The following is a 16,808-nucleotide window of genomic DNA, read 5'->3' on the forward strand; positions in this document are numbered from 1 at the left end:
GTACGTCACTACATTAGCGTATTGGTTTCCATGGTGATTTAGCGGTCTTTCGTGTTGCCTGTATCCGAGTGAGGATGAAATTGTCAAATAAATACACGTTTTTGACGACAAAAACATTTTTTATAATGAAAATTGAATAAACTTGGCTCGATGACATGTTGGTGTCTTAAATCTCTAAAGTATGTGTCGCTTTTCGGTCAGGCAGGGCGGACGGGGTCCTGCCGAGCCGAGGTCAGGACGGCGTTGTTGCGGTGTCGCTCTCCTCCAGATCTCCTCCTCGTCCTACACCGGCACGGCGCCTTAACCTACTGCTTTTCAGGCCTCACAATTCACTAAAGTGTGAACCAAAAGCAGTAACTGTCGGTGAGTCTGCGGCTTTATCAAAACTCAGGTTGCTTTAGCTGTATTTCTGTTGGAAATTAAGAGTTTTGTAATTTAGCTTTTTTGCTAGCTGATAAACGCCGCCACCCACAACCACGCTCGTGCGCGTCAACTCTTTCAGACCACACTGAGATATTTACTCTCCTGGCTGAATGTTTCTTCAGTGTTTGCGTCAGGTGCTTCTTAGCTTTGGCATAAAGGACAGATGGAGGCGGACACTGAAGCCTCTCAGCCTCCGGTTTAACCTTGACCACGAGAAGGCGTGACTACTCTCTGCACGCACAGTGCACCACCTGACCCTGGACACACAGAGATACTGAGGATATGGACTTATCCATGTAAAAATGTCTTTACAATAACCTCGAAAACACGACATCTGATGAGACGAGATGTTTAATCTGTTTAAGTTTATTCTGCATGTGATCTGATATACTCAGACACTTTTTTTGTTTGTAGCTTTGGATAGATAACTGCCTTTATTTATAATAATAATGCATTATATTTATTATACAAAATCGTCTTGATCGGTCCTCGATGTATACAAACAGTCGGCAATGAGTAGCAGGTAGTTTCATGAAGTGCTTTCTTGCTATATCCTGCTATTTACTGTTGTTTTTTGTCACAACATTAACCAGCCTCTCCTCCATGTTTCCTGTTAGGCACAATGGCAGTCCCTCCACCATATGCAGACCTGGGAAAATCAGCGAAGGACATCTTCAATAAGGGATACGGTAACTGAATCAAGATAAAAAAAAAGCCTTTTTTTAAAATAAGTGTGTACTTGGTGACCTGCAGAGGACAGATCTGCAGCTTGTAATGAATTCTGAAACCCATTGAGGTGTTTTTCACCACAGGCTTTGGGCTGGTGAAGCTTGACGTAACGACAAAGTCTTCCAGTGGAGTGGTGAGTTTTGTGTACACACCGTTGTGGTCTGCTTGTTGTACTAGTACGTACATGCTGTACCTGAATGTCAAACCATTACCAATGATAATATGTAATGTAATATACTTTTTTCAAATAGTAAACATGGTACACAACTTCCTCATCTGTTTATGTCAAAAATAAGCTTGGACATATCGTTACTATGTATTTATGAGCAATAAAAAAGTGCGTTTTGCGTGTTGTGAAAGACTTTGCTTGCCGTCGCTTCATTCCCATCAGGAATTTAAAACCTCCGGCTCGTCCAACGTAGACACCAGCAAAGTCACCGGTGCTCTGGAAACCAAGTACAAATGGGCCGAATACGGGCTGACGTTCACTGAGAAGTGGACCACAGAAAACACGCTGGGCACAAACGTTTGCATCGAGGATCAGGTAGATTCCCAGAAAATTCTTTCTACGCCCTCCCATCGTTCTGTGAATGAAACTGCTTGATCTGACTGATGGGGGGGATTTTGTTTTTAAGATCACCAAAGGACTGAAACTCACCTTTGACACCACGTTTTCACCAAACACTGGGTAAGAACCAAACTCCAACTCACCAAATGTCCCCATTTTCTGTCATTGATGTCATATTTTTTGTACATTCTTTTCTCATTTCACAGCAAAAAGAGTGGAAAGGTGAAGACGGCCTATAAGAGGGAGTACCTTAACGTCGGCGTCGACGTCGATTTAGACTTTGCCGGTCCGACTATCCATGGTGCCGCGGTGGCGGGCTACGAAGGCTGGCTGGCCGGCTACCAGATGACGTTTGACTCGGCCAAATCCAAAATGAGCCAGAGCAACTTTTCTGTCGGTTACAAGACCGGTGACTTCCAGCTCCACACCAACATGTACGTATTCAGCACGATGACAAGTGTTTCAAATGAACCAGGTGAGAACTGTTGTCGGGGAAACGGGCATTTCTTGATGTTTTGTCCCTTCGTCCCCCCCCCCACCCCCCCAGAAACGACGGCTCAGAGTTCGGTGGATCCATTTATCAGAAAGTGAACGACCAACTTGAGACGGCCGTGAACCTGGCCTGGTCTGCAGGCAGCAACGGCACTCGCTTTGGGATCGCTGCTAAATACCAGCTGGACTCCAGCGCCTCCATATCGGTAAGCACATGACGAACAAACGGCTTAAGAAGGTTGTCATTCCCCCCCCCCCAAAAAACCTGCTTCTTGTACATCATCGATTCTCAAACTGTGGAAGGAGAACCACCAGTAGTACATGGAAGAAAGTCTGATATCGTTTTCAATGAGTCTTGAAAGATGATCAAAATAGTATAAAACTTCACCTTAAAAATTTGAAAGTTACAAATGATATCTTGAGAATCAAATGAAAAATATTGTATTTTTAATATTAATTCTTGTGTGAGGAACAGTTTAATTATTCAGAGCTCTCAAATTTTAACAGGCAGCTTCTCAACTTTGGTCTGAAGTCACTGAAATGTATTCACATGATTCCTCAATTTCAAAGGATGTGAAATGAAGCAGCACAGCAGGAGGTCTTACTCCTTATTGCTTTTTCTGCAGGCTAAAGTGAATAATTCAAGCTTGGTAGGAGTTGGATACACGCAGACTCTGCGACCTGGTAAGAGTAACATCTACAGTACTAAGCATGAATATAAGACACGATTAAAAAAAAAAAAAAAAACCCAACCAGAAACGTAATGCATGGGCCCTAACTTGATTTCAGGTATGAAACTCATCCTCTCGGCATTAGTGGACGGGAAGAATATCAACGCCGGCGGTCATAAACTTGGTCTAGGCCTGGAGCTGGAGGCGTGAGCTTCTCCTCGCCGATGTTTAGGAAAACAGGAGGAATGCGGGCAGAATGTGGCGCGTGGACCCGCAACAGATATTTCAGTGACGAAGCCAAAACCCGAGGCAAGAGTCCACGTCGACAGGCACCAGACGAGAGGGACGACCTTCCCACCGACTTCCTTCCATCGTGGTTACAACACCCAGTCGCGTTACAATCGCACGTATTCCTCCTTTTGCCAATTTCTCCTCAGTAATGATATAAGAAACGCTCCTGCTCGGTGTTGAAAAGTGGGCTTCTTTAGTTTGACCCGTCAGGAGTTTGTCCCCAAAAGGAAAGTGATGATATCTTTTGCTGAAGTGTGATGATGTAGACTGTTCACTTTGAGCTTCTTTTTGCACAGTAGAAAACCTTTATTTAAAGCTCCTTTTGTTTCATTTGCACATTTACTCTTTTATTTAGTGTTGTACTGCCTGTTGGGAGTTCCTCCTGCAAGGATGTGTTAGGATTAAAGCCAATCACTTGGCTGCTCTTCACTTCTTCTTTTCTTCCCTAGAAGCTTAATCGTACTGTGTGATGAGTTTTAGAGCACCGCGACATCGAGCACCTGCTTTTGAACTGCAAGACGATGCTAAATGCAATTTGTATTTTTTTTTTTCTTTTTCCCCCTCTACGTGACTTGAGTGAATGACCGAGTGACTCGTCCACCTTTCTTCCCCGTCATGGACTGTGACACTAATCAGGGAGCAGTTTGTGTGTTGGCGTCTGTCTACCTTTACAATAAAGCCCTGGAATGAAAACAAAACCCTTCTATCGCACTTGTAATTTTGCCCAAACTGCCATCTCAATGTGCTTTTCGCGATCTGAAAATATCATTTAATAAAATACAAACTACCCGTGGAGATAAATAATTTTATTCAGTGAATGCATAGTTACTGTAAAATAAATATAAGTTCCTTATGTGTTTCAGTGTAGAAAACTGGCACCAAAAAGTAGGGGGAAAAAAATCTCCTTTACATATTAATCTCGACATTTTGTGTACAGACTTCAGTTCAGTGAATAACTAGTGTCACATATCTCCTGCTTTCGCTTTAAACCATCTGTAGGAGTGACAAAAACAAAGTTTCATATTTTGATGGCCAGCGTCAGGCCGTCTCCCACGGTCATCATGCTCAGGTTGATTCTCACGTCTCGGTGCAGCTTCTTGTTCAGCTTGTCGATGGCCACGGTGTCGGCGTCGTCAGGCGAGGGGTTCAGCACCTTCCCGCCCCACAGCACCTGCAGCATCATTTCCAGGATTCAGTGCAACAGCTCGAAGGGTACAAATCTGCACTTCAGTGTGTGTGTGTGTGTGTGTGGGGGGGGTCCTTACGTTGTCGATGGCAATGACGCCTCCTTTCCTCAGCAGCTGCAGAGACTTTTCGTAGTAGCTGTCGTAGCTGGTTTTGTCGGCGTCGATGAACACGAAGTCGAACGTCTCGGCTTGACCCGAAGACAGGAGATCGTCTGAAATTCAATTCATAAACTTCAAGTCCATGTTTTTGCACTGCGGGAAGTAACGAGAGTTAATAACAGGTCTTCCTCTACCGAGAGTTTGCAGCGCCGGTTGTATGCGGAGATCGATTTTGCTCTCGACTCCAGCCTGCGAACAAAAAAACCCCCAAAACCCACAAGGACATTTTAAAGAGTGCAGTTCAGGGTCCAGCTGAATAAACCCATGTGAGCCGCACCTCCTTCCAGAACGGCACGCCAATTTTGGGGTACTCTTCCCGAATATCACATGCCACGATAACTCCGTCGTCAGGTAGAGCCAGAGCCATGCTCAGGGTGTTGTAGCCCGTGTAGACTCCTGCAAAGGCAGAGAGATTGAAAGACTTCATAAAATACCACTCGAGTTTTGTAGTTTGTCATTAAAGAGACGACATGTTCTGCACTCATTTGAATAAAGCGCCACTTCGACGGGCCGCTTTTAACGTCCAAGAGAAAACATTTCTCCTCAATATACTATCGTATAGTGCCGCAGCGGGATGCATCCTCAGTGACGTGTCAAAAAGATCAAATGCCCAGCATCCAATATATTAAGTAAACATGTACAGCCTAAAGTGATTCTAGACTGCTTCAATTCGTTATATACAAAAGTTAAATGGTAAATGCATTTAACTTCATTGTAATTCAAACACACATGCAAGAAGCGCGACCGCCATTTTTAATTAAGTGTCTTATTCAAGGACACTTTAATTCATATACCAGGTCAGAATACAAAGGTATTGTTTCAGCCGATAACATATTAAATAAGTAAACATATTACCTTTATTTTTAATAACATTTTCTGTTCTTGTAATACTACAACCTTTCGTAACACTGCTGCCCCCAGTAGAAGTCGAGCAGTTTGCTTGGGAGTTGTGTGCATGAATGGATGAATGGATGAATGTTATAGTCTCAAATCAATTCACCATTAGGTTACGTTCAAAGCTCTCCGATAATGACAGGAAAAGAAAATAAACATTACCATCTCTGTAAAAACATTTGTAATGAATCATGCATGTCCTCGGCAGACATGGTAAACACAGGCTCAATGGAAACGTGTTACTTTGAAGAAATCGGATGATAATCACATGACGACGACCACCAGCATGCTGAGTGCACATGAAGTTTAAACACATCAATAATTGTTCATTTATCAACGCTGGTCGTCTTTCCACTACACGATCTCTTCTGGAGGAGAAATGGTTCCAGAGAAAAACCTAATTTATTACTGTTTTTTTATGTATCCAATGCTTTTAAAAAAAGAATATACATTATACATATATATTTTTTTTTTTTAATACAGCAGGCACTTAAACATATTTATCATATAAAAGAGCAACATCAACTTGCGCCAAAGCCCTTAAAGGCACTGTGAAAGCAATGTCAGTGATGTTTTGACACTGCGTATGGGTGTATTCTTGAGTAAAAACTCCAACAAAGTGGCAGATTTGATTGACAAGTACAAACAAACTCATTACTGAAGCCTGTCTTGATGAAAAATTGAAAAATTGCTTCAAGTCTTAACAGCATTGATTTTGTCGACGCCTCTGCCTGTCCAACATGACCCATCCCAGTGACTTGGGTTTATTTTCTACCTGGAGATGTACGTGATGTTCGACGTGCAGCTGGATTCATTTATTCCTGTAACGCGCCGCCCTTACCGATCTCTATGGCCTTCTTGGCCTGAATGAGTTTTGCGAGATTGGCCATCAACTGCGACTGTTCCTGTGCGACCATCATCACGTTCCAGGAGTCCTCCATCGTCCTCTGAAAGAGAAAGCAGCTGCATTACTTTTCCAAAATCCACAAACGGACACGGAGTGATGAGACGCTCCAGACGCCACCGCCTCACCAGTCTGAGTTTTTTCAGTGCCGGGTGTTCCCTCATGGAGTGGCTGAGGACATATTGCATCAGGGGGTTGTCCTTCCCACCGCAGTGACTTTTGGAGATGCTCATTCTGGAAGCTTTCCTTTTTCCTGAGGAAAAACACGAACCATGAGATAATATTAAGAGCACAGTGATGTCAGTGGGACGACCAACCATCTCTCGGGAAGCTGGACTTACTGTTCAGGAGTTATTAGATTTAAAGCACATCAAACTTAACCAATATCAGTGGGGTAATGGGATCATAGATCCAGCAGCAGCAGATGACGACGTGCATGCTGGAAATCGTAAAGGCAACAAAGGCTGGTGTCCCAAGATAATGATTTACACAACATATTAACGTGACCTTGTGCAGCAGATGGTTTCACCTCAGAAGAGGTCACTTCAGGTACTCTTGTCTTTAGATCTTTCTACCAACTAGCACATTACATATTTATTCCAAGTGTAGAAAACCATTGTGATTGCTGAGATCGTGTAATAATCGATTCATAAGCCACTTCATAGTTTGAGAATTGATTATTAAGCACATGTTCAATTGTAATAATGTGTATTTTTTTTATCCCTTTCTTAAATCAATAATTCCACAACACAGATTAATTCTATATATGTCAAACCTATATTTTCACAATGATTACAATCTGATAATCTCCTTGCTTCAAGTTCAGTGGATTTGAAGCATTCCTGTATGTACTTTTCTCCTTGTTCTCCTTGTACATGTATTTATTTGTACTCCCCTGGACTTTGAATGTGTGCACATACCCTGAGTAAACAAATTGGTTTGATCGATCTTTGTCTTAATATACAAACTTAATATAGGACTCACACACTGAATAGGCTTATAAAATACCAATATTTTCTAAAGATATGTTGTGCTTTGTTTCTATAATAGTCTCGCATATTATTGGGTCATAATAAAACCCAATCTGGGTCATTTATTCATGATCATCCGTGCACAATGGCCAGACTGACAGGAATTAGATCAAAACACAGGTTTTTCTTTCTGTTTAGTTCACATTGAGCCACATTCAAACCAGATTCACATTTAATTTCAAAACGGCAACTTTTATTCTACTCCTGTCACATGCTTGTCATGTTTTTGTGCAGATCCAGATCAACATTTAAAAACAAAACACTGGACATTTACACAGTTGAAAACAAAACGCTACACACACACACACATGCACACATGCCTGCAGGAAGCATCAATCCCAGAAAATCAGAGACATTAAACACTTTCGATCTTACCGAACCAGTATCCCACGACAAAAACCACCCCGATACTGACGGTGCCTGCCAGGAGCTCCCGGGAAACGTGACGATAAGACATCGGTTTGTGGAGTCATCAGACTACAAAGCGATTAAATTGAGCGCATTTGTGGCGCTTCCGCGTCGCCCATGACCGTTACCGTAATGCCGCGAAGAGAGGAGAACCTCACGCGGAGGGAAACGGCTTTACAAGACGCGACTAATCCGAGGATCCGGTAAACCCGGACACCAGGAGGAGAAAACAGGTGGGGACGAGGAGGATGTCCGTGCCGCCCGCCTGCAGGGAAGTACGGTACTTCACTCACCGCCGCCAATGAGCGTCCTGGAGCTCCGAGCTCTGCAGACCCGCACGAGGAGGAAGAGACTCGAGCCCTGCGCGAGCCGAGCTATCAAAAGGTGCGCAGTCATGTAGACTTAAGTAACAGTCATCTGACCAGCTGCCCTCCCACGATAGGACTGTGACACACACACACACACACACACACACACACACACACACACACACACACACACACACACACACACACACACACACACACACACACACACACACACACACACACACACACACACACACACACACACACTTAAATGTATCAGCAGGGAAGAACAACAACAATGTAACTGAACATCCATACAAAAGATAAGCAATATTCTTAATATTCTCCACAAGTTAAAGTAAAAAAACAACAACCCAAAACATCACAAAGTTTTAAAGTTTTACACTCGGAAGTGCCTCTTTTGGAAAATGTTCAGCTTGAATGGATTCATTGCATGTATTTAAAATAGTCTCACATGTAGATTTAAATGGATTTTCTTCATTTTTTTAAGAGGGTCTGAGTTCTTTAAAAAAAATTCTTAAAGAAGCCATATTATACAATTTTTCATCCATTTGAATATTGGATCATAGGAGCTGCATTCAGACTCTGCTGTGTCTGTGTGAGGTGGACTGGCTCCGCCCACACATGCCCATCTTGGGAAGAGGAGGAAGTACTTCCTCTCGTGGTGCCATGCGCCAGAGCAGAGCAGCCTAATAGTGGGAGGGGTCATAAGGAAGGCCTACCTTGATTGGGATTGGCTGAACCCAATGACACTTTGTAGGGTTTGAGTTCTGATTCGTTAACACGCCTTTTAAATAATTAAATAAGCAATTATTAAAAGAGATTAACTTCTGGGGTGTCATTCCTAGGTTTGGGAACACATATTACTTTTGGAAAACCATTAGAAAGTGGATTTAGCATAATATGACCCCTTGAAGAGTATGCAGACACAACACAACCCTGAGAACTGAGCTGAGATATCAGTGATGACAGCATGAAATCCAGCGACCTTGTTGCTATCAAACTAACCTCAATGTCCTGCTGTCAGGGTGAGTTTGAAATAATGCACATGATGTATTTTCACTGTTTTGCCCAGAAGGTTTTACTAAGATTGGCTTTGGTCCCAGTTGTTTGGTTTTCATCACATATACTCTGCGCCACAACAAAGAAAACTTTAAAGTTTAAATTTGAAAGTTCTTATCGGGCTGTTTCTGGCCGTTGAACTAAAATATATTTGACACCCTTTTCCTACATGCGCTTGGTTTCCTCCAACAGTCCAAAGCATTTATTTGAGGTTCATTGGTAACCAAACCACCAATTAGCCTCATTTATCCTTCCAATTGTAGGAAAAAGCCAGAGTAAACCACACATTAGAGTGAACACATAAACTCCAGTTTCAAACACAGTTCCTTCTCACTGTGAGGCTAATGTGCCAACCACTACACCACTGTGTAGTGCCCCACTGTCATCACTGTATTTATTATAAATATACATGTCATCGTTTGTTAAACTGCCTCAACAGACTAAACTGTGGTCTAGATTATGTCAATCCATTTATTTACAGTAACACTGTTTGTATTGGCCTTAATGAGTAATTAACATGTACTTTAGATCTGTCCACAGAGCTTGAATAAAGAAACATTTGAGTTTTTTTCCTGTGATGAACTGGTGACCTGTCCAGGTTTAGCCAACCTTTGACAGTCAGCGGTCTGCAGCGTCATGCAGCTCCCCAACCTCTTGACACATAATTAAAAGTTATATTTAACTTGTTTGTTAGCCAACCGTCTGTCAAAGTGGCTCTTATCTTGAATGTCTGATTAACATGAGCTTTTATCTATTTTTGTTAACCTATTTTAACAAGTTGGCCTTCAATTACAACCCAAACCACATTATTGGTAAATATTACATAAACTGTACTAGGAAATGTATCAGCTGTTATATTTGATAATTGCATGTTATGTTGATGGATGGAAACAGTTGAAAACATGAGTGTTTGTTTACATTTTCTTGTCATTTAAAAAAAAGAAAGTGTCCAGTTTTAAATTTATTAATTTAAATAGCTTTTAGACATAAAAGGAAGTTGTGTAGCCTTAAATATAATTTTTTCTTAACAAACTACTCGTCATTCTTACTGACTAAACTAAGTTTGACAGGCTCAGAGGTTAGAGATGTGACTTTGTGCCTAAAAAGTTTGCTGGTTCGAATACCAAGGCAGACTGGTTGTGGTTACCACATGGGGTTTAAGTCTGACTATGTGAAGTTATGACTGTCGGTAAAACAATCAGGGGTACCAAACATGTGGCTGGTGGGACAAGTCTGGCCTGCAAGTGGGTGAATAAACCGACAAAAATATTGCGCATTGTGTTAAAATATCAATGAGAATTTCTCAGAAATCCTGTGTTCTGAGAAGCAGCAAATGTTTCATGTTTTATAACGAAATTGGAACAAAAACATCTGAACATTTCCAGGATGTAGCTGAATTTTTTTTTGCCCTGAAAAAAAAAAAAGTCTGACTATTTAGGAATGATAATTTATTGATCCAGCCACATTTTCCTCAGAACTACAACGACTTTGATCATTAAAGTATCCTCAGTGAAAATACATCTATTTATGTTAAGCTTTACTATTATTGTTCACTCCTCTCTATGAGTAGGTGACTGATTGTTTTATTTTCTAAACAGTTAACAAAATGATGATTCACTGAATGCTAAATGTGGCTAAATCGTACTAAAACCACCAGGCTGAGCTGCTCAGTGTTAAACACTGACCTCAGCTCACCCTGTCAATCAATGAATCACTGGCTAATCACTGGTGTTCCTGAAACCTGTGGTGGAAGGCAAACAGTCTTTCTCTTGAAAAAAAAAATGCATTTGACTGGTAACAACAGAAAACATTTCCCAATGAGCAGCTGAAAAAACGACCAACATGTTGACAGAAGGAAAGTTTTCATAACCTTTGTCCTCAGAGATATTTGGAACTGTGGATACAGTTAAATGTTAGATAGATAGATAGATAGACTTTATTGTCGGCCCCAAGCAGTGACAGAAATGTATCTTTAAGGCCCCAAACAATAAAATATACATATTTAAAACACAAATAAGACACAAGTACCATCATAAAGGAAATGTTAAACGGAAACAGGAAACAGTAGCCAATTAAAAAAAAAAAGATGAATATATGTACAGTCCAGTTTCTTATGTCATTTTGTTTAGAGTGGCTATTGCATTTGTGATGAATGTAATAAAACAAACCACAACATGCATTTGAGATGCTACGTTGCCATTAAGTGTGAATGTGTGTTCTCTGCCTTCAGCCCTGTGATGCCAGGCTGGACGAAGCTGTACAGAAGATGGATGGAAACATGAAGATTGATGTGATGGGAAGGTGAGTGGAGAGCAGTTAAGTTCAAGCTCTTCAAGGAAAGTGAAACTGTTCTCCATTGCCTCTTCATAGATTTCTTGTAAATTGAAAACCTTTCTTTCAAATAAATGTCAAAGAGGAAAAATGATACTTCTTAGGAAAGCATCATTTTTCTTTTCACTTGAAACTGTTGAAAGTATGTGTATTTATTTTATCTCCTTTATTGAATTGAGAACTTCGTACAGGAAAAGGATGAAATAACACAGTCAAATATTTTTTTTTGCCAAAGTTACATGTTTAGATATAATTATATGTTTGACTTCCTGTATAAAGTGAGAATATGTAATACAGGCCTTGCACCACAAAGGGGCAGTGTTCTCTTGACTGTGAAATCCAGCAGTAACCCTCAACCCAAGTCTTTTTTAATTGAAATGTTTGGTATTTAAGTGCAGATGATTTATTGATACATCCTGGACAAGTCAGCAATTCATCAGAAACACACACTGATAAACCTCAGACATGCAGAGAGAGATAAACAAGCCTGGACTCAAACTGGGGATTATCTACCTGTGATGCTGGAGCTCGAACCACTACTCCACCGAATCGCCCTGAGATGTAAAGATTCACATCTTTGTCTGAAGCCAGGGATCGTTTCTGTGCTTTTAAAGTTGTCCTGAAGGAGGTCAGCTCTTTTAACTGTTTTACCAGTGACACACACACCAACAATTACACTGATAAGAAGTGACGGAAGTTTGTTTCCTTTTGAACAATTTGAAACTTAAGTTTTTCAGTTTGAGAAATGTCATCTTTCGAGAACACGAATAAAAGAGCTCCTCATTAAACAAATGACAAACAGAATCATCTGTTGCTCACAATAATTGATTTCACGTATACGAGATAGAAACTTTCATTTAGATAAACTTGTGTTTGATTGTTTTTAATTAATTTCCTATAACTACACAATACTTCACAATTAACAATCTGTCCTCTTAAAGATACCCAAAACTAAATTAAAATCAACTTGGAGACGTAATCATCTAGTTTGTTTAATTCTGCGGTGTGGGTTAAATACTTTGATAACACCCAGTACACATAGTTATGGCTCTGCCATGTTCACTTGTTTTTTTTCTTTCTTTTTTTTTAAGAAACAAAGGGAATAGCAGATAGTGATGTGTCCACTAGAGGGGTTTTGTGTTTTCTGGGTCATGCTTTCCTCCACACAGTCACATTATTCTGACAGAGAAGCTGGATGAAATATAAACTCACAGTCCTGCTTGGTGACAGTGTGCAGTGGCCGTTCAATTAAAAAAAAAGAAAAAAAAGATGGCTTTTGTCCCATTGATCCACCTGATGAGTTATCTGATGCTCTCTCTGCTCTGCAGCATCTTGGCGGCTCTCCAGCCTGTCGTCTGGACGGAGGAGGAGGAGGAGGAGGAGCAGGAGGAGCAGGAGGAGACTTCCAGCCGGGCTGCTGAGGTGAGGAGCTCGCCCGGGGTCAGGCCTCTTGTGTGAATAAACACCATAACAATCAGGCAGGACGACACGCTTCCCGGGTCGGGGGGATTTTTTTCTGCCGTGCCAGAACAACGAGCCACACTGTTGGGATGATTGAATTTTATTGTCCGGCCACGACTGGAGTCTTGCCTTTGAGAAGAAGTGTTTTTATGGTGTCACATGCCGGGATGAATGATGCTCTCTGAAATATGTGGGCCTTCTTTGTCACTGTGATGAGGCAATGCTCTGGGTTTTTTTTTCTTTTTCCTTTTATCACCGATTACTGGGAAACTTTATGAGTCAATTATCTTTTCTCTACATAGCATTTCATGGCTCTTCAAGATTTAAATGACATCCTGTACCAACCGTCCACCTCGTTACTCGCCTCCACACTTCATCACCCGGGCAAATACGGCTCACAAATTTCAAACCAGAGCGCCGAACTCTGCTCCTCAGATTCCTCTTCCCTCCCAGACAATGAAATGTCATGTAAGTCCACCCGTCTCGACTCCAGAATTTGACTTTGGCAGCAGTCTTTCTGTTTGACTGACAGATGAGCGAGCCATACAACTCCATCAAAAAGTGCTGGCTGACAGTCTGATTTGACAGCCCTCTTCAGACCAAATATACTCCTTGTTCCTGGCACTACATCAACTTGACAAGATGAAGAGTGGCTAAAAAAAAAAAAAAAAGAAAAGAAAAAAGATTGAGCTATCCATGCTCTGATATAATTTTCAAAGTAAAAACGGTGGAAAAGTATTAATATTATGTTCCCATTAAGCTCCTATCCTGTCGTTACATGGGCCAGCGAGACGAGAGATTTATAGAAATATAGAAAATAAAAGGCCGTCAGAATGAAATGCCATTTCAGCTTTGCTTCATACAGCCGGATATCGTGTCTGGATGGTGTGGGAGAGGAGGTCAGTTTGCTCTGCCCCGGCCAATCAATAACTGGTATCATATCAGTTCTCCCGCCGTCGTTCTCGGTCAACACAGAAGCAGTGGAGGTGATCCCACAGGACCCGTTAACTTCATGCAATCTCATGACAAAATATGTCAACAACTGCTGTCAATCCATTCAACTGCACAGATTGATCAGTTTTATGATCTCGGTTCTTACTCTGGCTGTACGTTCTTATTTCTAATTATTCTCAGAGAAGAAGAGGTTCTCCAGTTTTTCTCTCGAAACAAGAACCTGACTATAGAGGCGAATCTCCCAAAAACTGAATACAATAAAAAAAAAAGATCTCAATCAACGTAACTTCCACAAAATCCAGAATATTTCAATCTTTTTTGAAAAAAAAATGTTCATAATTTCAGCAAATTAGAGCGGCGACTTCCATAGGTTGTGAGGATATCAGAATATCTAAAGTTTTGGCAGAAGCAGTTTGAAAGAATTAGATTAATAATCCCCCCATATTGTAATATGTTACTGCATGTAGTGTGAGTTCATTTTGAAATACATGGCGAATCTACCCAGTAAGCCTCAGTTATTTTTTTTCTTTTTCTTTTCAGTGTCTGCATTTATCAACAGGACTGTGTCACATTTTATTGGATTGTATGTATCCATGTTGAGTTTGTCTCATTCAGAAACATTTTAAGCTATAAATATTAAAACGTGTGATTAAAATAGCAAACATAGCAAACCTGTTTTGCTTCAAATGGGTATTTTTGTCTTTAGTTTTGGTCAGGAATGATAGAGACATACTTTATTTCCCAACAATCCCCCAGTGATATACCAAAATAACTCATTAGAGGTGTTTGCGCATTAGTCCAACCCTAGAAGTTATCTCAGGATTGGAGCAGTGCTATAATGGAATATTGTGCAACACAACTTCTTATTCTCTGAAACAGTGTTCAATTCAACCGCATAGAATTTAACCCCATAGAACAAGTGATGCGAGTGATTTTGTTAAGGTGATTGCTAATGTAGCGCTCGTATCCTAATGTTCACACAAACTTTTAAACCCAAAGACCTATGGGTAAACATGACCCTTTAATAGCCACTAAAGGACATTTTTGAGTCAATTATTTATCTATCTGCAATGTTTTCCCCCCATTAGCAGGGGTCCTTCGTGAAGTTGTGATCTCGTCACCATAAATATTCTTGTACTTGTGCCGTCACCACTGGAGTGTGTAAATCCTCATTATTGTGATATGCCTACATTCTGCTCTCCCATTTAGCTAATAAAATGCATAGACCTAAATGATTCATGGCAACCATTTACATAATTTATAATTAAATCACGACCCGATGGCTTGGAATTTATTAATAGTGAAAGTGCATGTGCCGCGATCGCGATATACTAATTAATATCTTTACTTATCGTTGACACATTGCTCACTGGGCTGGCGTCTGGTTACGGGGCAGGAATAATGCACTGCAACAACAAATTATCTGTGCATTTAAGTGCGAATGTCCCGGAGTGATGGCCACAATATGCATTTGCCTTAAGAACTTAAAGGGGAATCAGTTTGATCAGAGTTGTCACATGTTCTGCCTCATCATTTCCAACACTGTAAAGATCACAGCGAATGCTTTTCATCCCCCAGCCCCCACCACAGTACGACTGCACGGCGCCTTTAACCGGGCAGTACAGACATTTTCACCACAGTGCACACTCTCTTACTGGACCCCGTGCACACTCTCAGTATTATACTTCATGCCGTAAATACACACAACCGAAAAGCCACATCGCTGATGGCTATTTTGTGATTATTTAATGTAATGAATTGGTTTTTAATGCTGAAATGTTCTGTTGGAATGAATTGTCTTCTGGAGGGTGCCCACACATGGTGATGAAACTGTTAATAATCGATTCTCAATCCATGACTGCATATCAGGATCTACATTCACAGATATCATTAGGTTGTTCGAAATCTTCCCATGAGTCGTGTGGGTGCGGCCAACAGCTGCGGTTACATGGTCCATAAGTAATCCAATTCAAGCCATGTAAACGCCTCTATCAGATTAAATTTGACTGGATCGGAGGAGGCAGTGGATCCCTGCTTGTGATCCGATCAGAACATCACACACGCTGCTTTGAGGAAAATGGCTGATGAGAGTAGAACTGGTCCATGCAGGAGACGATGTTAATGACGCAACACAGGGAGAAGATATTACATCTTTAATTCAAGCCGCGTGAACATCCAGGTTCAGATTGTCTCCACATTTAGAGTTTAGTTTACCTCTTCTTACAGGAAACGTGTCCAGATTTTGTGAAATGAATCTATAGGCTTCTGCCTCTGATAACAACACAGTTAATTTATAGTAGCTTTATTCAGAGTTGCCTGATTATTGAAAAATGGCATTACCAGTAATGCCTCGCTCGAGAGTTTCCGTCCCAGTTCCGCTTCATCATCCCTGCACTTGTACTCACAGCAGTTGTCTTTGTCACTGAGTGATCCATATAGCACGGAGCTAATTATTTTCTTGGGACTCACTTAGTAACTAGAAGTCTGTTTTCTAGAAAGTGTTGTTGCTGTTGGCTTTTCTCAAACTAAATGTCAATCTCCAAATTGGGATGGCGGAAGGAATCTTCAAAGCGGGGTAAATATGTGAAATTATGACTTGAGATTAATCGATTAACGGAATAAATATAGTTACAGCTCAGAATAGCTGAGCAGCATTCCCACCGGTGTCAGTTGGGCATTTCTTCTATTTACACTTCAAAAAAAAGACATTTGCATGACTTAACAACGACCCCTTATTTAAAAACAACAACACAGCGGTCAGGCGAGTGAACTTTTTAATCTTCGATCATAAGCTCAGTGTATTTACATCTGCAACCAGCAAGCACGCACCAACTCTCCCCACCACTCAACAAACAAAGGGGTCCTCTTCACTAATGGTCCCTGAGGCCTCGCCACTATCTATTGATCTACTGTC

The 16,808-nt window shown here is 41.1% G+C and overlaps 2 protein-coding genes across 3 annotated transcripts; one reads left to right on the plus strand and one right to left on the minus strand.

Annotated features, from left to right (window-relative positions):
- The first annotated feature begins 231 nt into the window (after positions 1–231).
- Positions 232–3,963, plus strand: LOC308145706 (non-selective voltage-gated ion channel VDAC2-like). The gene is made up of 9 exons (XM_080517224.1): positions 232–363; positions 1,041–1,112; positions 1,236–1,285; positions 1,544–1,696; positions 1,788–1,840; positions 1,927–2,154; positions 2,268–2,418; positions 2,839–2,896; positions 3,002–3,963. Exons 2-9 carry the CDS (start codon positions 1,046–1,048, stop codon positions 3,091–3,093), a joined length of 852 nt encoding a protein of 283 aa, XP_080373350.1. The 5' UTR covers positions 232–363; positions 1,041–1,045; the 3' UTR covers positions 3,094–3,963.
- Positions 3,964–3,965: 2 nt separating this feature from the next.
- On the minus strand, positions 3,966–8,188 carry LOC308145707 (catechol O-methyltransferase domain-containing protein 1-like). 2 transcript variants are annotated; one of them, XM_080517225.1, is made up of 7 exons: positions 8,051–8,188; positions 6,447–6,571; positions 6,256–6,361; positions 4,798–4,916; positions 4,655–4,709; positions 4,440–4,573; positions 3,966–4,345 (listed from the first exon to the last, which is right to left on the minus strand). In XM_080517225.1, exons 1-7 carry the CDS (start codon positions 8,151–8,153, stop codon positions 4,193–4,195), a joined length of 795 nt encoding a protein of 264 aa, XP_080373351.1. In that variant the 5' UTR covers positions 8,154–8,188; the 3' UTR covers positions 3,966–4,192. The 2 variants fall into 2 exon arrangements, with proteins under 2 accessions (XP_080373351.1, XP_080373352.1); XM_080517226.1 differs by lacking the exon at positions 8,051–8,188 and adding an exon at positions 7,725–8,033.
- Between the last annotated feature and the right edge of the window lie 8,620 nt (positions 8,189–16,808).

The sequence above is a fragment of the Blennius ocellaris genome, assembly GCF_963422515.1.
Source record: "Blennius ocellaris genome assembly, chromosome: 21".
Lineage (NCBI taxonomy): Eukaryota > Metazoa > Chordata > Actinopteri > Blenniiformes > Blenniidae > Blennius > Blennius ocellaris.